This window comes from Medicago sativa, chromosome 7 (assembly GCF_051527215.1).
Source record: "Medicago sativa cultivar Bolivia chromosome 7, Bolivia_mono, whole genome shotgun sequence".
In the NCBI taxonomy this organism is placed as follows: domain Eukaryota; kingdom Viridiplantae; phylum Streptophyta; class Magnoliopsida; order Fabales; family Fabaceae; genus Medicago; species Medicago sativa.
In genome coordinates, this window is record NC_140755.1 from 58,705,682 (window position 1) to 58,729,549 (window position 23,868).

General features: G+C 33.3%; 1 protein-coding gene and 1 pseudogene across 2 annotated transcripts; both read left to right on the plus strand.

The window, feature by feature from the left end:
* Positions 1-12,567: 12,567 nt before the first annotated feature.
* Positions 12,568-15,250, plus strand: LOC146907183 (F-box/kelch-repeat protein At3g23880-like). Its single transcript, XM_085731129.1, has 3 exons — positions 12,568-12,734; positions 12,960-14,215; positions 14,922-15,250. Exons 2-3 carry the CDS (start codon positions 12,965-12,967, stop codon positions 14,943-14,945), a joined length of 1,275 nt encoding a protein of 424 aa, XP_085587255.1. The 5' UTR covers positions 12,568-12,734; positions 12,960-12,964; the 3' UTR covers positions 14,946-15,250.
* A 33-nt stretch (positions 15,251-15,283) lies between these two features.
* On the plus strand, positions 15,284-23,604 carry LOC146907184 (uncharacterized; annotated as a pseudogene). The gene is made up of 4 exons (XR_015020180.1): positions 15,284-15,372; positions 19,207-19,286; positions 20,496-20,705; positions 21,859-23,604. The product of XR_015020180.1 is annotated as an uncharacterized LOC146907184 (transcript).
* Positions 23,605-23,868: the final 264 nt, after the last annotated feature.

Consider the following 23,868-nt stretch of genomic DNA (forward strand, 5'->3'; position numbering starts at 1 on the left):
ATATTGACCAGTGACATCCACCAGTCCTTGAACAGTTCACTTATATGATGAAATTTAACGGTGCAACGTATTCCAATAGGCGTAGACATGCTGAAAATGAGAAAGGAAAAAATTGAGAGAAGATGAAATTTAAGAAGGAAAGATGAAATGGTATGAAAGATTGAGAAATGAGGGTATGTATTTATAGTGTATGAAAATATAATTAAATAATTCTATTAAAATAAAAATAAAATAAAAACGAAAAAAAAAACCATGTCTCAAGTCCCATTTAAGACATATAATGAAGACAAAAAAATTACAAATTTTGTGAAATGGAGGTATGTTGCAAGAGACAATTCAAATATAGGTGTATGCCGCAAGTCCAACTTGAGATAAAGGGGTGAGTTTGTTAAAAATAGTGAGTTTTGGAAATTTTGTTTCAATTAAGACATACTAGACCATCGACCTGTGCTAACGCACGGGTCATACAAAAGAACAAATATAGCGCAAATATGAAAGTAAATACTTACTTTGAATCGATAAAATAGTATAATTCAACTCATAAAATAAATTGCCACAAACGTTTTTAATGTCATATTAAACAATTTCCATGACATCGACCCTGTTACAGAAAGGAAAAACACTGAATCCTAAATGTCTGATTCATGGAGATTGAAGAAATTCGATAACAAAGCAGATAGTTCCAGCATTCGAGCAAGTTAAACAGCTTTAGTGTCGGTAGGCTCAATCTTGACACGAACAGCCCTGTTAGGTTTTGTAACCGATGCCTGACCAACTTCACCATGTTCAACAGCCACAGAGTTAATGCTATCAGAGGACCTCTTAAGACTTGTCTTGCTGGTTGTTGTGTCAATCACAGAGGTATTGATGCATGAGTCTTCAACCTCCTGTACATCCTGCAGACATTTGCGTAAAAAAAATTGTTTAAAACATAACTTGAATAGATACACAGTTCTTTTACAAAATTTGAAGAATTAATAGGGTACCTTAGAAAATTTGAATACCCACAAATTCTTTTACAAAACAATACAATTGAGTTAATGTGACTTTGAAAAATTACGTTGACTCCGCCATAGGATTGGATACACAGTTTTTTAATAGGGTACCTTAGATATACATTATCTCAATAAGGCACTTAGTAATACTAAATGTATGCCTTTCACACCGAAGAATATAACATAATGCATTTACAATGTCATTAGATTGACTACCAATACATATATTGACCGATGGGTCTTGAAACAATAATGGCATCAAAATCTCCTCACCTAGCTCCCAATTCACCTGCCAACATTCAAAAAAATACAATTTGAGAAGCATGAGTGTTTATATTAACATATATAAGTAAACATCTAAATGTTCCATCCTGAAATATGCCTATTAAACTCGAACATACCAATAAACGTTATGTCTTTCAAGTGAACAGACGGATTGAGCAGCGTGTATCGCAGATCAGTGGGTCTACAATGTCGCCTGGTTTCATCTGTATGAAGCGTACTTGGCTAATAACATCACATACAGACTGAATTCTCCGGCACAAATATAGGAACAAACAAACGAATCACTCACAGTACAATATCATTATACTGTATACAATTTTGTTAAATCTCAAGTCACAATTTACCTGTCTCCATGCAAAAGTAGCATCTCAGCCACAACAGCAAAACTGATTTGATTTCACACTAAAACTACACATTGCAGAAAACTTCTTTATATACCACATTTGATGTAGTGTTGATGTAATTACCCTCTTCATCAGTCAATAGAATTTTCAGTCTGTTTCTTGATGTAATTATAAATACCAGCATGATAATATAAAGATAATAGAAGATTCACTTTAATAAAAATAACATGATAAACATTGATCCACGTCTTTTTTTTTTTGAAATAATCCACATCCTTTCTTGTATTACAAAAAAAAAAACATTGATCCACATCAACGATATGATGATAGGAGTCATTTTTTTATGTTTTGGATCAAATTAAAGACATATTCAATTTCTTCTATAGACTCTATCGGAATGATAAAAGATGTGTTCATGAATGTAAGAGAAGTATTGAATATGAAGTAAGAATAGAGATTTATGCTACTTGGAGAAATTGAATATTTAATTTTTAGGCAAGAAAACTCATCATTTCATTAAGAATAAAATCATGAATACAATTTGGTACAATCTCATAAACTTGAGGATTAGTTGTGTATCCACTCAAGCCACTACATCAACTTGCCTCCTAGTAAGCTCTACCACAGAGTTTGTAAATACAGTTCAACTCAGATAAATCAGGTGTCGTGGGAGGTGGAATTAACATGATCATCTACTATCGTAAAATCTAACTCCAAAATGATGTTATCAGTATTCAACTCGTGAATCTGCTTTATAGCATAGTATAAACCATATGCTTCCCCTTTTGTTACACTTATTTTGGATTGGAGTCTAATAGATTTAACTTGAAGAAAATTACCATACACATCACGAAAATTACCATGATTGCAAGTTATGGCTCTATAGCAGCACCACTTACTAAGCTCCACATGTGATAGTGATGCTATAGAACAGCTTCCATCGTGCATTTTTGTGCCTGTGTTGCTGCCATATTGATGAAGAAACATGACTGTCCATAAATAGATACTGAACAAAAGAAAACAAAAAACTTCTTCAATTTTTTGGTGAATTAGGACAGATATAAAACAGATGCACACTTTCAAAACTTTTAGGTGATGCATATCTTTAAAAGCAGAGAGCAATATGAATATGAATGAATCCTAACACATTAGTAATGCACTACATTCAGAAAACATTTGTTAGCATGTGGGAAGGAGGCTTATCAAATATCATACTTTCACCAAGAGTAGATATTAGAACTAACTTAAAATTAATTCAATGGAGTAAGAGATCATAATGACTTATCATAACTATACATGCCCATAAATTATGATAGTAACAATTCCAAAATAGTTCAATGAAAACAGAAATTGAAGAAAATTGTGAGAAGCAAAGCATGAATGATTGTAGTTTCCCCATAAATGTAAATGAAGAGGACTACACCAAACGATAAAGTGGGGAATCGAGAGTCATAAGCATTTAATAAAGAGTAGATAATCAACAACCTAATATTTTGAAAGTGAACAGATTTTTTTATTCATTAAAATGTTTAGAAGTCAGTCAATGTCCATTTCTAAAGATCTTTAACTGCAAACTTTTATATGAACACTTGAGTTTTAAAATACTTTACAGAATCAGCCATCACATATCAGAGCACACAACATGACCAAATCAAAGCGCTTAATTACCAAAACAAATCTTTCGCATGGAATATGTATTCAATTCTCACATCAATATAGCAACAATGAGTCAAAATAGACTTCTACAAAAAGAAAAAGATAAAAATTTAAAACATTCTTAAATGAACTAATTGACACACATTCTGCTTCCAAACAATGCCCTTCACTTCTGTAAAAAGAAAAAAAAAACAATGTTCTACAGAAACCCTAAACTAAGAATTTTAGTTTTGCAAAGATACGAAGAAGGAGCAAGTGAAGGAAACTGTAAAGGTAAAAAGTTGTTGACATGTGATCTAAATCATTGAGTATTTACCATGATTTACAAATTATTAACTCAACAATAGCTTGAATACAATGTCTTATAATTTGACAAAAAGAATATTCTGGAAACAAAAAGAAACAAATGTCTTATAATTTGAACTATATATGACCCGTGCGTCAGCACGAGTGAAAAGTCTAGTTTTAATAATAAAAAAAACACTATCAAATTACCTATATAGTAAAAAAAATTAAAGATATGAAAGAAATGATATCAAGTGTATTATTGTAAACTACCTTTTTCATGAGCGTGAAGTTTGGGAAAATCTCCATGCTTGGCGTTGTCTTTATCTATACATGTTTGGTTCCCATTTTCCGAATTTCTTAAACGCTTCAGGACATACCTACCCGGCCCAATTCGACTAAGTTTTCGAGTTGTTTGTGCAGTAGATGCTTCATGCAATCGACATGGAGGAATTACTAAACAATTTAATTGAACACACATGAGAACAGACTCATTAAACAAAGCAATTTATATGTGTCCAGTAACTTGCAAGAACCATATTGCTGAAACCACCACCAAAACTCTAGTTTTAGATTATTAAAAGAAACAAAATATAGGGTGCCAAATATATAAGACAACTAAAAGAAACCAAACATAGGGTGCCAAATATGTATTTAACATAGATTTTAATAATATATTTTAATAATTGCATGGGTCATATACAGATAAAACCATACATTATCAACTTATAAAAAACAAAACCACAAAGATAGTAACTTTTAGAGCACTGCCATGCCACACATCAACGATCTGAAACTATATCCCATATCTTATCTCAGGATAGGACAAAATTTCAGACCCCCTTAATTCTTTCAAATGCTAAAGGCATAACTAATTAGTTGATCTAGCTCCATTAAGCTTAACAACATTAATCATTTCTTTTGTTTCTTCTACATTAGCTCCCAAACCAAATTTAGATTGTATCAAATACTACTATAGAAAGAAAAAAATGAGGACTTTGCATGCAAACAAACTAATCTAGAGTGGAAAATGGAATATCAATGTGTCTATAGTATTCTTTGCTTATGTGACACCATAAGATACAGTTTCGCCCAAACAAAGCTTACTTCAGAATGTAAAATAGTAACAATAGAAGGACCAAACTTAAATTGAGCCTAAAGCATAAGATAAATCATTATTAATGAGTATGACTGGTCAGGTCATCTCAAATCACTACATGTGGTTAGCATTCTCCATGAATGCTCTTGCTATACTTACTTTTGCTTCATGGCCAAAATGATCTCTACAATACATACCATCACATTATAAGTGTTTTATATCAAGCATGGAGAATGTCATTTGTAATCTTTATGTCAGTTTATTGCCCAAGCATGGAGAATGTTGCCATCTCCACAATTATCCAAGGTGAACACCACTGTAAAGACTTCAACAATCATAAGCTTATTGTCCAATTGTAAAAATAAAGTCATCACTTTCCCAATGTCACCGACACTATTGTTTTATGAAGAGAAAAGGAGTTATCCAAGGTGAACACCACTGTAAAGACTTCAACAATCATAAGCTTATTGTCCAATTGTAAAAATAAAGTCATCATTTTCCCAATGTCACCGACGTACTATTGTTTTATGAAGAAAAAAGGAGTATTGATTAATAATTATTCTTTAATTACCTTTAGGTGAAGCTTGTAAGTGTGTTTGGTTGCAACTAATTATCTTTATAGTTGTCAAGCAGCATCATCTCATGCCATTTTATGTAGAGTTGGGGCATTTTCTGTATGACAAAAATGTTGGAGAAGTTTTAATGCTATAAATAATAGCAAAGATAAACAGATAAAATAATGGAATTTTTCTCAAAATATAAAAGAAAACTAATTGACAAACGACTGAACTGAATCTCAATCAAAAGCGTGGAACATCATTTTGATTATACAATCTATTAGTTTTCATTCCTCAAATTTCCCCCCATTTGCCTATACTAATTTACGCTCTTCAATTCCCACTATATATGTATTCTAACTACCTATATTAACATGAAAACATTTGTTAATACTAAAATTTGCCAACACTTATAAATAAACTATACTGTCGACTAAAAAAATAGTGCCAAACAAAATTGCAGCAGGACTACAAACAGCATCAACAAAGATTGAAGAAGCGAACCTGAACTGATAACCCTGCATAAAACAACTGCAGCTGCACAAACAACCGGAAATCCAACTCGAGCAGAACAATTTACAACAGGCCTGCAGTGCACAACACAAAGTTTCAGGAAACAACATGAAAGGTATTCCACACCCAAAAAATGCAAGGAGACCTACAACTAAAACATAAAAGCGCTAAATGCATCAGCTAGCACTCAAACAAAAACACAATAGCCACTCCAAAACCCTCAAAACTAAACTAATCTCCTCCCCATATATAGTCAAACTGGTCTGACGACCACCTGTAAAATATCGCCATAGCTACTAATACAACTATCCCCTTAAAAAGCAACCTGCATAATTATGCAGGAAAATAACTTGTAAGCTTTCCAACGCTTCTATCCAGATACACTGCAATTAAAACATATTATCAATATGAAAAATTGAATGGTAAAATTATAAAATTGAGTACATCAATCGCGCAAAATCAAAGTTCATAAACTAAAAACATAAGTGAATAAGCTAAAGAGAAGAATAGAAGTACCTTAGTAAACACAACGTGATTCAAGAAATATGCCCACTTGCTAAACTAAGTTACACACCATCTATATTCAGCTAAAGACCCTTTCGTCTCATATGCAAACTCAACCAATTGTGGATCCAATCTTATAAGCTCTTAACTAACCCTGCACTTTCACGATGAAAATATTGCTAAAATATTTGATGATTTTATTATTTAGGATATAATAAAAGCAAATATGATAAAATAAAAGAAGAATCAAGGAGACCAACAACACTCATCACATGAGAATTCTTTAGGATTGAAGAACCTTTGAGACTTTCGGCACAAATCTCGGCGGAAGAACTTCATCCTTCAATACTTTTTCAATTGGTCACCACCATCGTCGCCTCCGCCGTGCTCACCCTCTCTCGCATTCATATTTGTTCAGTCAGCCTCACTCTCCTCTCCAAAACACAACATCAAAGTGGCCGAAAGTGGAGGTTCTGATTTAGAGAAGAACAAAAATGAGAGAGAAGAGTAGAGGTTCCAATTTGAGCAAGAAGAAAGGGTTGGGGTCGGAATCAGCACCGGCTGCGGCGAAATCAACACCGGCTGCGGATCGGCCATAGTATCTGTTTATCGGCAACTACCTGCGATAAACCGATTGAGCAAGAAAAAAATTATCAATCAAAGAAAAAAAAATCAAAACCGATTCCGCAACAATAACAGAACAGAAATCTCAATCGATTAAAAGGAAAAGGAGAAAAATAATCGATTATGTGAATAACATGCATATATTCGGAATCAAATTAGGGATAGAAGAGAAATTAGGGTTAGAGAATAGGAGTTGAAGACTAACAATGGTGAGATCGAGAAGAAGATGAAATTGTGAGGAGGAGATGGTTTGAGAGAAAGCGCAGTTCAGCGATATGTTTATCTTTTGCGGATTTTTTTCCTCTTCTTTTATTACTATAGGTGTTTCATAATTAAGGTTTTGGTTAGGGTAAAACAGGAATTAAGGATAGAAGAGAAATTAGGGTTAGAGAATAGGAGTTGAAGACTAACAGTGGTGAGATCGAGAAGAAGATGAAATTGTGAGGAGGAGATGGTTTGAGAGAAAGCGCAGTTCAGCGATATGTTTATCTTTTGCGGATTTTTTTCCTCTTCTTTTATTACTATAGGTGTTTCATAATTAAGGTTTTGGTTAGGGTAAAACAGGAATTAAGGATAGAAGAGAAATTAGGGTTAGAGAATAGGAGTTGAAGACTAACAGTGGTGAGATCGAGAAGAAGATGAAATTGTGAGGAGGAGATGGTTTGAGAGAAAGCGCAGTTCAGCGATATGTTTATCTTTTGCGGATTTTTTTACTTTCTTTTATTACTATAGCTGTTTCATAATTAAGGTTTTGGTTAGGGTAAAACAGGAATTTTATTCATTAGGGCTTAGGTTTAATTAGGGCTAAAATGTTTGCATTGGTTAACTTTTATATATAGATAGATTTTTTTCCTCTTCTTTTATTACTATAGCTGTTTCATAATTAAGGTTTTGGTTAGGGTAAAACAAGAATTTTATTCATTAGGGCTTAGGTTTAATTAGGGCTAAAATGTTTGCATTGGTTAACTTTTATATATAGATAGATTTTTTTCCTCTTCTTTTATTACTATAGCTGTTTCATAATTAAGGTTTTGGTTAGGGTAAAACAGGAATTTTATTCATTAGGGCTTAGGTTTAATTAGGGCTAAAATGTTTGCATTGGTTAACTTTTATATATAGATAGATTTTTTTCCTCTTCTTTTATTACTATAGTTGTTTCATAATTAAGGTTTTGGTTAGGGTAAAACAAGAATTTTATTCATTAGGGCTTAGGTTTAATTAGGGCTAAAATGTTTGCATTGGTTAACTTTTATATATAGATATATAGATTCATTAGGGCTTAGGTTTAATTAGGGCTAAAATGTTTGCATTGGTTAACTTTTATATATAGATAGTTTTTTTTCCTCTTCTTTTATTACTATAGCTGTTTCATAATTAAGGTTTTGGTTAGGGTAAAACAGGAATTTTATTCATTAGGGCATAGGTTTAATTAGGGCTAAAATGTTTGCATTGGTTAACTTTTATATATAGATATATAGATATATTTAAAATTTTAGTTTCTTACTAGGCAGAAAAAAAAATTCTAACCAAGATGTTTCCCTTTTTTTGTTGTCCCTAAAAAAAATTGACTTCTTTTTTTGTTTTTGACAAAGACTTTTTTTTTTTTTGTTAGAATTAGATTTGTAGAATAATTATATAGTTCTTCAAATTTGAAAGATCAAGAGATTAACCAAAAACATATTAGTAAAAATGGTAGACATCAATTTTATTAGGTTAACTAGTTACAGACCCGTGCTTCGCACGGGTTGAATAACGTATTTTGTAAAAAAATTGTTTTAAAGGAAAAATAATCAAATTAAGGGAGATAGTTGCATTTTTCTAAGAGATTGTTGTTGAAAATATGAGAATTAAGTAAAGATATTACACAACCACTAATCATCTCAAATAGCTAAAATAGACTCGTGTATATACATTAGCAACATTGAAGAGATCTAAAGACAATCGAATTTTACAGAGTAAAAAATCAGCCACCCCTTAAAAGAATAATTGCTACAAAGACTTCATTCCTTTTGAATAGTATTTGAAGTTGCAGTATACAATTTTGTTTTATTCTGATCTTCAATTACAATGCTTATTTTTTGAGGGACTTTAGACTACTGAACAATATTAAAACTTTAACTTGCATAATTGTGCACGATTATCATGTATGGGATCTGGAACACACATATATAGTTGTGTTTGATCTCTTCCTCATCCATGTTATTTGTGTAGTAATTTCAAAATCAGAAGAGTTGAAAAAGATTGTTGATCTAGGAGTATCGATTGTGGACGTAGTACTCCAACATTCTTTTGTTTCAAACATCATAAATTGAGTTGTTTCCTTCTTATTTTTATTAACTCATTTATGGATGTGTAAGAACTATAATTCGAACCTTCATTTTAGTTATAACTCAATGATATAGTGGTGTCCTTCATCTCAAAAAGGCAATAATGTAGGAGTACGAACACTCACATTTTTAAAAATTTTCTTCCCTAAAACTCAATGCAATATTTTTATGAAGTCTCAACTTAAAGTACTTTCAGAAGGTATGCAAATGAGCAGAATAACTGCATATGTTTATGGTATTCAACATTTTATAAGCAAAGCTAGAAGATTCATAAGACAAGACACTTCTGTTAATAGAAAATAGAAAAAGATACATTCAGATTGCAGGCAAGCAAAGTTATTCGTTGGTTATGTTATGTAGGATAGCCATCAAAAATAGCTTATACAAGAGAAGTGGCAATGCTCCTAATCCTACTTGAACGCCTAATCGGAGTAACTATCTCCTCTCCGCCGCGTCCCTGTAAATACAATATGATGAAACACATTAGAAACAATTCAACATGTTAACCGTTAACAAAGATAAAATGATGATTCAATTAACAATAAGCAATACTCACCTTTGGAATTTTCTCACACACTGTTAGACTTCCATAGGATGGTGAACTCAAGGAGTACTAACTTCCCCACAAGTACCCATATATCTGTTTGTTTTCTATATTTGGTCAAACCTATTGAACGCTTGCTGCAATTACTTAATCTATGATATTTAACAATTCAAGCAATTACGCACCATGGATGAAACTGAAACTTATTGGACCAAACCCAAATATCATAAATTAGTAATAATGAATTGCTCTATATCTATCTAGTACTAATAATCATTCTTTCTTGAATGAAATTATTATGGATAATAAATTTAAAGTGCTTTAAGTGGTTTGAGTGTTAGATTGGTTGCAACTATCCTAGTAACATACACTTGCTCACGCGTCACATCTTGAGAAGAATCTTATCACCTTCACTCATTGTCTTGATAAGCCAGTTAACCTTAGCAAATATTTAGCTTTACTATATCTCTGCAATGAAAATTAAACCAGTCAGTCTCATTATTCACAATCAGTCATACAATGTTCTCTTTATTCAAAATTTCCACTCATAGTAATTAGGAGAATATGATAGCAAAAACAACCAATCCAATCCTCTCTTTAGTTATTCAAATTGAACAATTGTGTGTCACCCTCCAATTCTTTATTCATGTGATTTTGCAGCAGAAAATTTTCATGAACAACTTTCCAAGGCACTAATCAGATTTTTCAATTTTGGTCTTTTGATTGGATGAGATTTGAACTTGCAATAACAAAATAGATTCAATATTTGCTGAATTATATAACAATTGATTTTGATCATTCATTAATTCCTTTGATTGAAACCCGTATAGATTAAAAAGTCTTGGATGGAAGAATTGGATATGATAACTATTGAAAAAGGAAGCTAAGTTATCAAAAGTAGAGACGGAGAGTTAGTACGGAATTGGAAGGAAAAACAGGAGAACCAAAGCTGAAGCCATATGTTATTGCCCTTCCAGCCAGTTGCAACAATATCCTGCAAATGAATACTTTGCAAAAAAGCACACAATGAGTTCACTTAATCACAAGTCTGATAAATGTGAATGTTCAACTATCAAAGCTATATAATTCAAGTTAAGTCATATTAATCCTTACAAACTTTTTTTTTTTTATGGTGTCCGGGGTTCGAACCCCGGACTTGGCATATATTTATGCATTGTTCATATCAACTGAGCTAAACTCATGAGAAAAAAACTTTGAATTTATTATGAATTAACATAATAAATAAAAAATATTTAAAATATTTTTTGAAGGCTAAAAATGGTAAAAAATAAAAGATATTTTTTTTACAAATACTATATTTACTCAATAACATTTATTTGTGTAACATGAATACAAATTTGTATCATCATATAAATGACTTGTTAAATATTTGAATAGGAGAAACAATTTAAGAAGCTTGAAATAATAACAAAAATGATATCAAAATAGTTGGTTTTTTCAATTTCAATTATACTCTATAACAAATTTTGTTATAAGAATACCATATTTTTGGTGTTTTTCAAAAAGATAAGAATTAATATTATATGATATTATATTTGTTACAATGTCGGTGTCATGGAAATAGATATGTTTAGTTTTTTTGAATAAGAAAAAGGTATGCATAGTTTGTTATAATATAAAAGTATATATTCGCGAGGTTGAAGAAAGGAAATAAAAATATTTGGTATCATTAAATGACAACGTGAATAAAAATATTTGTGAGGTTGTGATGATTAAACGATATTGAAATTAAATATATAAGTGATAGAAAGATAATAAAATTCCTTTGAAAAAAGATAATAAAATTAAATGGAACCCCCTTAAAAAATTAAATGGAACAGTTTAAAAAAATAAAATAAAATAAAGTTAAATGGAAGAAAAAAAATATTGAAATATAATATTAAAAAAATAAAAGAAAAGGTTCCAGCGTGAGTTGAAAAGAGGTGCTTGTGAAATAAGTTGTCGAGAAGTAATTTTTTAAAGTAACATTCAACAACTTTTGGCCAAAGCTCATTCCATTCAATTTTATGCATTCAAAAAAATTACTTTTTTTAGTTAGTACTTAATTGATATTGTGTTTGGCCTAACTTCTCCTTAAAAATGTAGAGAAGTCGGAAAAAAAAGTCGGGTCAAACGATACCTTAATCTCTCACAATGGCAATGTAGAAGCAACTGAATTTGGGAGAAAAAAATCGAAAAATAGTTAAAAATATAAAAATTGGAAAATAATTAAAAGTTATTAAAAATATAAAAATTAAAATATAATTAAAAAAATTGGTGAGGGCAAAATGGGAAATATGTCACAAAACTGATGAGGTGGCAACAAATAAATCCATCAATCTGGAAATTACGAAAATGCCCCTCCTAGGGGCAAAATGGGAAAATCATATGGCTTCAATTTTAATAAAGTATATAGATAATAACGAAGACATTTTTTCTTCTTTCAAAAAATAATAACCAAGACATTTTTTCTGTCAAAAAAAAAAAACCAAGGCATTTCAATTTTTTTCCTCTTAATTTTTTCACTTTTCTTTCTTATACTTGGATTGGATTCTTATATCATACAGGCAAAATAAATGAAATTGTTAGGCCGGATGTCATGATCGGGGTTCGAACTCCGGTACCTCCACTTGTGTGTGTGAGTTTATAATGACTTTGTCATTTCGTCTATCTACAAAAAAAATGAAAAAGAAAACTTGACCAAAAAAATAAAAAATAAATGAAAAAGAAAAGGATGATTTAAGTGAAAATATTAAAAACTTTAATTTGCACCCAAAAAAAAAATTAAAACTAAATTACCCATTACACTAAAAAATTAATCTCATTTAGAAAACATTAAACAAATTTTCATTTCAGAAAACAAAAAATCTCTCTCTCTCTCTCTCTCTCTCTCTCTCTCTCTCCCCCCTTGGTTACTCCAAACTCCGCCGCCACCATTGCCGCCGCCGCTTCACGATCCAGTCCTTCATCCACCTTCATCGGAGCGCCGCCGTCAGCAACGGTAAATCCTTTTTCTCTGCTATTTCAATTTCATCGTATTTCTTGCTAGTTACACGTTTAGGGTTTCAATTTCAATTTTAGGGTTTCGATTTTCAATTTTCATTTTTAGGGTTTCAATTTTTCATTTTTAGGGTTTCATTTCAATTTTCAGTTTTAGGGTTTCAATTTTCATTTTTAGGGTTTCAATTTAATTTCAATTGGTGCTGATTTTGAGACATTATTACAGCTCTGATGAGTGACCCTCCAGCTAAATCACGTGTTCAGCCGGAGGCGGAGGAAGAGGCCGAGGCCGAGCCTCCGTCAGTCCTCCCTGATGAACTTATCACTGAAGTTCTTTCCCGTGGTGATGTGAAATCTCTTATGCGGATGAAATGTGTATCCAAGTATTGGAATTCGATGATTTCTGATCCGAGGTTTGTCAAACTTCACATGAAGCAATCTGCTCGAAACGCTCATTTGACATTGTCTTTGTGTAAATCCGGTATTGATGGGGATAACAATGTGGTGCCGTACCCTGTGCGTGGTTTAATTGAGAACGGGTTGATTACTCTTCCGAGTGATCCTTATTATCGATTAAGGGATAAGGAATGTCAATATGTTATTGGTTCTTGCAATGGATGGCTTTGTTTGCTTGGTTTTTCTCCGATCGGTGCCTATAGGCATATCTGGTTCCGTTTCTGGAATCCTGCTATGGGTAAAATGACTGAGAAGTTAGGGTATATATGCGATAATGTTTTGGGGCTGTATACCCATTTCAAGTTCGCATTTGGTTATGATGTTTCATCGGATACTTACAAAGTTGTGCTGTTGATTTCGGATGAGGCTAGAAATAGGAGTAATGTACTGGTTATGAGTCTGGGCAATAATCTTTGGAGACCTATTCAAAGGTTTCCTGCGGTTCCTCTTCCTTTCCGCTATTCTGATCCTGGTGTGAATGATGGTGTGTATTTGAATGGTAGTCTGAATTGGTTGGCTCTTCGTGATAGCTTTCATTCTAATGGTGTTTATGGTTGGAAGCGTGTTGATGCCGATGAATTTGTGATCGTTTCACTAGATTTGGGAACAGAGACATATAGTCGGTTTATGCCTCCTAGTGGTTTTGATGGAAAGTCGCCTGTTGAGCCATCTGTATGTATATTGAGGGACTATCTTTGCTTTTCCCATGACGATAAGAGAACTGATCTTGTCATATGGAAGATGGAAGAATTTGGAGTTGAAGAGTCTTGGACTGAACTTCTTAGGATTAGTTACCAGAATCTTCAGAGTGTGCATCTTGACTTTGTCGACTTGCAATATTCTCAATGGTTGCCACTGCACCTTTCTGATCGTGATGATACTCTGATATTGGCTAACAAGCAAGAACGGCAAGCAATTCTATATAACTTGAGAGACAACAGTGCAGTGCGAACTAGAATTAGCGATAAAGTAGAGTGGTTCTCCGCCAAGGTTCATGTTGAAAGCTTGGTTTCTGATATTTTGAAAGTAAGTGCCTCCTAGACAATATACTTTTTGAATTTGTGTCAATTCATGTACATTTTTAATAGACGGCATCAATCTTTTCTATGTGATGGTTTTGGTTGATACTGTTAAAGGTTTGACAATCTTTGAATCAAATAAATTTGTTTTTGTTTTTTATTTATTAGAAGCTAGAAGATGACATTTTAAAGATTTTTAGATTGAGGGTGTATATTGAACTCACTGATTTAGGAAATTCAGTATTTGTATTAATTTCATTTACTTCAAAACTTTGTTACCTATAATATATTGAACTCACTGATTTATTGCCTTGTTTTGAATTTGATTGTTTCTATGTTTTAACTTTTAGCCATAAATTAGGTTGTTTTGTAAATTAATATATGTTGTATATTCTTCTTGGTCTGGATTTTTTCACGCCAGATCAAGCACTTCACGCTGATTTAGGTATTGGAAATTATTTTATCTCTATTCCTTATAATGATATTGCTATATAATCAATTTTTTTATTACACAACCCTTGTGTCACTGATGATATAAGCTTGCAGTTATGGCATCGTGGTCAAGCTAATTTCGTTATTTCTTGAGAGGGACATGGCAGCACTATAGCAATTTATGCATTTGTTTTTTCTCCAATGTTTGTGTCTATTTTTGTGTTTTGCAATTTCACTCTCATGTCTAACATCTTCTTTAAACTATGGATCTACCACCCCAGCTTCAGGTACAAAACCCTAATTGATCGTACATTGTGGGATGGTTGGAGAAAGGAAAGAAAGGAGCTTGTTGGAGCTACAGCTGCCTCAGTTACAGTACTCATTATGTTTCATGACATTTATGGCACTCTTGATGTCTTTCGTTTATGTTTCTTCATAAACATTTGAAGCAACTCACTGCTTTATAACTGTTCTGTTTTACAACTCTACTCCTGTTTGTTTAGAAGCAGGTGACTGTCTCCAAATCTTTTTAATAATTTAAGTGCACTCTTGACTTACTTTTGATTTTGTTATTGGATTTGAAAGAATGGAATTTGAGTATTTTGTGGTATTTGAGTTTTGTTTTTAATTTAGTGAATGAAACCGTTTATGATTCTTCGAAAACATTTGAAGCAACTCATTGCTTTATAATTGTTCTGTTTTACAACTCTACTCCTGTTTGTTTAGAAGCAGGTGACTGTGTCCAAATCTTTTTAATGATTTAAGTGCACTCTTGACTTATGATTTTGTTATTGGATTTGAAAGAATGGAATTTGAGTATTTTGTGGTATTTGAGTTTTGTTTTTAATTTAGTGAATGAAATCGTTTATGTTTCTTCGAAAACATTTGAAGCAACTCACTGCTTAATTATTGCTCTGCTTTACTACTCTACCCGTGTTTGTTTAGAAGCAGGTGAATGTCTCCAAATCTATTTAATAATTTAAGTGCACTGTTTTTCAGATCACTTGAGTATATTAGTAATATTGTTGTAGTGGCTCAAGATCTAGTTATTTGGTTTACTTGTCACATTGTGTCTCTTTTTTACCCGTTTAAAGTTCAAGTGTCAACTTTCATGCGATCCCAAAATGTCATTTTAACAAAAGTTCCTTTTAGTGGAAACTGTTGGTCACTAAAGGTTTTATGACTACCAAAAAGTTATGTTGTCGATAACGGCATGATACCAAAATACCATAGCAGAGAAGGGGTACTCTGCGACGTTTTCCTCCTTTGAGCCGCGTTCGGAAGTAGCGGCGTTTGTGGTTGCAAATCGTGTCCAAATCACGATGCGATCCCGCTTTCTTCTCTGTGTCAGTTTATCTTCAAACCCGGATCAGGTTTTGAGGAAAGATCCTTCCTATCTTAAGCATGACACCCATTCCTCCACCTATGAGACTGACGCCTCCCCCTCCCCATTGTTTGAACGTCTACCATGTGAGATCTCTGTATTAACTAATCTCATTGGACATGTGACGCCGACATACAAACTATGTTCTCTATTGCGTAATCAGGTTAGAATTATGGCTTTTATCCGTCTCATTCCTCCACCTATGAGACTGATGCCTCCTTCCCATTGTTCGAACGTCTACCATGTGAGATCTCTGTATTAACTGATCTCATTGAACATGTGACGCCGACATACAAACTGTTCTCTATTGCGTGTAATCAGGTTAAAATTATGGCTTTTATCCGTCTCAGCTATGAAACCCGACTTAGTGTAGAATTAGGGTTTGTCTAACTGGGCCAAGCAGGCCCAATTCCTCTCCCTTTATTTTCCAATCATTATTGGCCTCACGACCCAAACTCTTGTTTTTTAAATCTAAATTTAATTTAATTATGTCCAAGTCTTCCGTACCTTTAATTTTTTATTTCTTGTGATAATTCTAATTTAATTACATTTATAACTTGGTTTTGATGAGAAATGACAAAGTTAATTGCAATTATAAAGTATCTATTTATGAGTATTTATGTATCATGTTCGAATTTATGTTTATTTCGCACAGTTTTTTAGTCTTTGCAATAGCGGCTATACTGCTATAGCATTTTGGGGTTTGGTGCTATGCACCATTATCTTTTAATTACCACCGTAGACAAAGAGTAGCCAAAAAAACTCAATCTTTAGATTTATTTAACTCAGCTTAAAACACTGAAAACGCCGGGTGGTACAAGGAAAAGAAACAACAACTTGCTTCCATACAGTGTACATGCATAGGGAGATGTCAAAGCCCTGAGTGATGAGAGCGAGCAAGCGTTTGAGAGATTCATACTTCTTCCTGTGGTGCTCATTATTTTTTATATTGCTTTATTTTCGTCTATCAAACAATGAATTGTGATGAACAAAGTTTCATGATTTGTTCTTCAATTTATTTTTCCAGTTGGATACTAATCAAATCTCTCTTAGATTTGGAAATATTAATTTCTTTTTATTTTCTCCTTTTTACATATTTAGTGCAGCATTTATAGGGTCATAATTTACAAGCTAGGATAAGATATGTGTCAAAACATAGAAAGCTGAGATTCATTTTTAAATGGAAAAGGTATATAGGCAGAGGATAAGATATAGGTCTTAATTTAATCAGATTCTGTTGATTTGCTTGTAAAATTGCTAGAAGTCTTGTTATGGGAAAAAACATACAAAGCAAATGTCCGATGAGTGAAGAAGCACTTTAATTCTGATCCATAAGAACAAGTGGGATATACAAAATTGTGCAAATTATAGGGTGATTAAACTTATAGGACCTACTATGTAGTTATTGGAAAGAGTGATTGAATGGAGACTAAGAAAAGAGGCGCAAGTTATTGATAACCAATTTGGTTTTATGCTTGGTCGGTTGACCATTTACACAATTTATTTACTACTACGACGTTGCTGGAGCGGTATCGGATGGATCAAAACGGCTTGCACTTAGTTTTCATTGATCGGAGAAGGCGTGTGATAGAGTGCCTAGTGAGATTTCGTGGAAATCCCTAGAGAAGAAAGGGGTTAGGATGCCTATATTCGAGCTATGAAGGATATTTATAAGGGAGTCTCAACTAGTGTGAGGACACAGGATGGAGACATCGGCGATTTTTCCATAACAATAGGATTGCACCAAGGTTGAACCATAAACCCTTATCTTTTTACTTTACTTTTGGATGTACTTGCGGAACACATCCAAGAGCTAGCACCGAGATGCTTTTTGCTTATGATATAGTCATGTTTGGAGTCGAAGGAGAAATTAAATGGGAGGTTGGAGACGAGTCTTAGAAATGCATGGCTTCTGCCTGAGCAGAAGAAAACCAGAGTATATGGAGTGTAATTTTAGCAAAAGGCGAAGCGTTTCTAGCTTAGACGAAGAAACTTGAGATCATACCACCAGTTACACATTTTAAATATCTAGGATCCAAAGTACATAACGACGGAGAAATAGGTGTGTAAACCATTGAATTCAAGATGGGTGGTTAAAATGGCGGAGGGCCTCAAATGGAAGTTCACTTAGTGGGATAAAGCTTGGTTGTTGTTGTAGACGACTATAATGGAAGTTCACTTTTAACTTAAGTCAATTCAAGGCTTCTTAAAATATCTTTTAAATAATAAAATTTCTTAGTTCACTTCTCCAATAAGCAATGGATTATTTATGAGTTTTAAAGATCTATGTACTCAATATTGTGCTAAAGCAGCAGCCGGTGGCCACTATTGGAAGTTGATAACGGAGCGGTTTGCTATAGCGGCTGTTAGTGGCGGAACTTGGTCTAATTTTAGGAGGAGGGCAAAATCTTGATATAATTACACCACTTACGGCAATTATGATTAGAATCTCATGTTGACATAGTGGTTATCGCCTTTGTTTTCTCTTCAAGTAACGGGGTTCGAACCTAAGGATTTCCATTTTGATGGATTATTTTGTTATTCTTGCAAAAGGAAAATAAAATAAGATGGAAAACCAAGATTAACGGGGTTCGATCCCGTGTCATTATGGTTTAAAAGTGTTCTCAGCCACTACGCCAAAGCATTAATTGTATCATATAAAGGCATAGTATAGTGTATATACAAAACTTTGGGGATGTAATGGCCATCCCCTGTCCCAACAAAGCTCCGCCACTGGCGGCTGTAGTGACCATTATTGTTTAATTAGCAATTTTTTAAGTTAATATTTTTTAAGCCATACGTTGGTGGTTAATTATTCAGGGGCAAGGGAAATTTATTAGTAGTAGGGATCGAACCCTGGATCTCCTACATAATACACCTTTGGTAGTTACTCTTTAAACTTTCGATGCTTAAACTTTTTTTTTGTTATTTACATATATGTTTGCACAAGACCTGTGAATTTAATTGCTATTTCTTATTTACGAATTTTTCATGAATTGATTATTGTTTTAATTTTTCAGCATTTATATATACAGTATAAATTATTATTTATTATGTTTAAAAAATTCCGAGTAGCAAACTTCATTGGTCACATTGAAGCTCAAGTGAGAACTGAAGTGAGAGCTTTTGGTTTGGCTGACGATGCTTTGATGAATATTTAGTTTTCTCTTGTTTCTCTTCAGTTGCGCTATATTTGTCCAGAGCTACTGGTGTAGTGGATTTGATGGACTCTTAACTGGTTGGCCATTCAAGATAACTTCAGGTATGATTTGAATGTTATTATTGTATAGCAATTTATGATTATTTTGCTGGTTTGGGTCTTGATATAGTATTTTGGATAATTAGAGTAGTTGAGAGCAAGGTAGTCAGAGTCGTGATTCTAAGCAGGATCGAGGAGGGGTCACAAGATCGTGTATCGGGAGATCGTAACACGAATCGCAAGATCTTACCGAATTCAGAAATTCATATATATTGCATATAAATTCTCGTACATTTGCATATAAAACAACATAATTTAGTAAAACTCAAAGGCTGTGCAGCGAACATAAGGAAAGGCTCAAGGTTGTTTAGTCGTACGAATTGAAAAACTGAGTATTTAAAGTGAATACGATTGAAAGGGAGTGCAAATATGCAATGAATCCGATTGTATTGAATAGGCTTAGTGGGTGTATTGGGAAGGTTTCCACGAATTAATGGGATTAGTGGGTGTATTTGGAAGGTTTTCAACAATTAATTAGAATAATGATTGAGGAGTTAACCCTTGCGAGCTACACCAAAGTAAAAACGTGTCTTTTTAAGAAATAATAATTAACCAGGTCACAGACCCAACCTGTATCTGTGAGGAAGACACTCAGAATCTGAAGAAACGCTGGATTCTGCCGTTTGCATATGGTTACGCAGCGATCCTGGATGCTCCCGTGGGTCCCGCCAATTTCCGATTCTCGGGCTTCCCTAAGCACACAGATGGGTGTCAAGATCGTAGAAACACACGATTCTACATTTATATCACGATCTTGACTACCATGGTTGAGAATTAGTTAGTAAAAGTTAGTAAGTTGATAAGTTTGTGAAGTGGTTGTTAAGAGTTGGTAGAGAGGGAAAGATATCTTTGAATAATTAATTTTTGTGGCTAGAGAGTTATCTGGTGTGAAAGGAGAGTGCTCTTTCGGATAGCCATGTGTGTAAGGTTATCTTCTTCATTGTAAACCTTTTGTGTCTTCTCTTTCAATCTTACTACAAAATTAAGAAATTCTTCAGATGGTTGCAATCATTTTTTATTCATTTGGGTGTGTTTTACACATTCCTCTAATCTTGAAGATTAAAATTTTTGGGTTCCTAACAGCAATATAGGAAGTTGCTGGCCCTTTGAAGCTTTGGTGAAGTGCCACTTGTTAAGCCAAATATTTCTCTTTTGATGGACTGTCTTTATTTTTCTCATTATTTGATTAGAGCCAATTTTGTGATGTGGCAGAGGATTTCAAGTTGAGAAGTCTTAGACTTGATGGTTGTCAATACACCCTTGTGAGAATGGAGATACATTGGTATTGGCAGATGATCTAGAAGACCAAGCAAGTCTCTATGATTGGAAAGTAACTATAATAGAGAGAACTATAGTTACTTGTAAAATATGTTGTTTCTTTTCCAAAGGTTATGTTCAAAGCTTGGTTTCTTCTTTCCGAAAGTAAGTTCCTCCATCTTTTTATTCATGTATATGTTGTTTAACTGATTGTGTGATCATCTTTTTATGATGGCTTTGGTTGATTGCATTGTTGAATGATTATCTATTCGCTGCTGTTCACGGTTTTACAATCTCTGATATTGCTTTGCTTCTTTGGCTTCATAGAGGCACATCTCACTTTCTAACACTTTTTCTGCAATTGCTGAAACTTTGCAAACCACGCATGGATAATCTTTTATATGTTGATTCAGTGTTGTTAAATAGCAGCTGTAGTAGCACTATAGCATAGCAGAATTTGAACAGATCGCTGCTGTTCTGCAATACAATATTTAGTACAAATATCAGCTATATAGCAATGTTGCGTAGCGGAATTTGAGCAAACCAGTATTTTCCACTATCCGTGATTGATAACACAGTGTTGATTATGTATCAGTCAAGGAAATTGGTGGTTGCAGGGAACATAAATAGCAATTTTTTTGGGTTCCTAGGTTACGAAACTTCCTTGTTTCTCATATATGATATGATTTAGTGCATGTTTAGAAATTTTGCAGCACTCTTTCCAATGTTTCCTAAACTCTGTTAGCAGATCAACTCCTTTTTTACTAATCAGTTCACAAACATTGGAAAAATTGTTACGTCCAACTTCAATCCTGATATGCCCTTAATTCTTGCATCCGCTTCAGCCTCTCACAAATATTTGGTGTAGTTTTTGACTGCATCCAATTGCATACAGTATTTCAATCTTTACACTAGTCAGTTATAAGGCTTTTAGATTTTTTGGTTCCACAGGCTTCTAGATTTTGTCGTTGTGGGAATCCCAAATTTTATTTGATTCCCTTTAAATCATTTTTTACAAAATTGTTGGTTAATAACTATATTATATAATTGGGTTAAATTCACAGATTTTGAGATCTGATTTTCTTCATGCAATATCGGCCATTTTGATTTACAGGTTAATGCCTTTTATGGTTCAAAATACTAAGATCATATAGATGTAGGTTAGTTAAAAAGCTTAGTGAGCATAACTTCCGATCAGATGATTTTATGATGGAAGACAGACTTTCTGTAGTGATGTTTGTGAAGATATATTTTTATTTCCCTCTTATGTTTACAATATTTAGATATCTAACCATTGCTATGCTTTCCTATTTGGCAGAACATACATACTCCCTTAAGGTTGATGTAAAGATCGACAGTTGCAATCACGGAATAGCTTTGTTGGAGCTTCTCACGGGAAATAGTCTATTCAGAGTTTGGAGGATCTATCTGGAGCTGTCTTTTCTTCTGTGCTATCAATGTTCTGTTTTCGTTGCCACCGTCGGCACTCTTATGAGATCGGTGATTCACTGTGAAGAAGACTAGAAAGACTTGTTATTATCTTTTTTTCTTTTGGAAGTGAAAACATGTTGAGAATTAGTAAATTGCAAACCAAGTCCTTCTAATGACAGTAGAGGGAGCTATATTCTCATCTGTAAGATGATTTTTGAAACTATATTGCTCATATAGATGACAAAAGTATCAAACACTGTCGAAATTGTCTTTAAATATTTGATCATGAATGCATATTTTCATGGTTTCTTATATATTCTATGGTTAATCAATCATCAGAAATTCCAACATAAAAGTACTAAATTAGTAATCCCTCAAATTAGGGTGCCATATTATTCATTTTTCTTCACAGTAGGCTTACATTTTTTAATTGTTCTTGTGCGGTGTAGCTTTCAATAATATGTTGTTTCAAAAAAAAAAAAAAAACTTGCGTGTCTTGAAGCTGAGGTATTCTTCTTTGAGCAAGTTATCTATTTCCATTGACAAATTGAAGCATTTAAGATAACTTATCGAGATGTCATGGACTAGAACGTCTTCCCAAATGTATAGGCAATCTTGTTTGTTTACAAACCATAAAATTGTTATTGGATGAAAAAATCATACTTTCTACCAAAGTTGTCTCAAAATTTAAGACACCTTGAGATAAATAACTGGATCAGCAGAGACAAAATACAATCAGTTGGCTTTGGAAAATTGAACATACAACAACACGATGCTGTGATTTTTTCCAAATGGCTTTCTCCACTCACAAATATTATCGAAATATCTCTTAAATATTGCCGAGCTTTCCGATTGGAACATCATGTGTTCCTCAAGTAATTTCAATTAACTTACATATACTGTGAAAAACCCTTCGTGAATCATTCTTCCCGTCTTTGGAGAGCCTGGATTTTTGTGAATGTTAGGAGTTGAGGGGATGGAGAAGGATCAGAGATGATTTCAATGATATGAACTCGTCATATCATCACTTGTTACCTTCGTTTCTGTGTCTATATAAATTGGCAATTAGAGGGTGTCGGATGTTGACTTGCATGCCTGCTTTTCCAAACATCAAGAGATTATCATTGAAGTATTGCAGTGTGGAGATATTGGTATTAACACTCAATATAGCAACGTCACAATACTCGATTAGCTTCCCTCCTCTCTTCTATGCTCAAATCTTGCGAAGTTAGTGAAACTGATGTGCAAAAAATCCCAAAGGATTGGTTGCAAAATCTTACTTCTCTTGAGAATCTTGGTTTTTACCTTCTTTCAAATCAACAATTTGAAGTAATTCAAATATGGTTTAAAGATGACCTCAACTGTCTTCCGTCTCTCCAAAAAATCACCGTCTTTTTTTGTTGTGACCTAAAGGCATTACCAGATTGGATATGTAACATTTCATCCCTTCAGCATATCGTTGATGAACTGTTGCAGAAATTTGGCATTTCTGCCTGAAGGATTGTCTCCGCTTACAAACTTACGCACCTTAGAAATAATTAAATGTCCACTTTTAGTTGATGAATGCTGGACGGAAACAAGTACAACTTGGCCTAAAATTGCTCACTTTCCAAACATAATTAGCAGGAGGTGATTTGTATTAGAAAGGTAAAAACAAAGATTCTAAAGAGAAGTAAGATTTTTTTTCAAACTCTGTTGATGCTATAATGATAGTAAGAATTTATTGTACATTGCAATTTAAGGCCCTACATTTTAATGGTTTCTATGTGATTCAATTTGTTTAAAATAAAATAGCTATAACTATTTTCTCATGTATTTTATTGCAAAACTTCAACTGCTTTTTGTTAATACAAGAGCCTAATTCAGCATCCTGGATGTACAAGAGCTCTTTTCTTGA

Bases quoted from the DNA above. Each gene is read 5' to 3' on its own strand.
- LOC146907183 (XM_085731129.1), top strand. From the start codon at position 12,965: ATGAGTGACCCTCCAGCTAAATCACGTGTTCAGCCGGAGGCGGAGGAA. The intron at 14,216-14,921 runs GTAAGTGCCTCC...CTACCACCCCAG, and splicing joins TGGTTTCTGATATTTTGAAA to CTTCAGGTACAAAACCCTAA.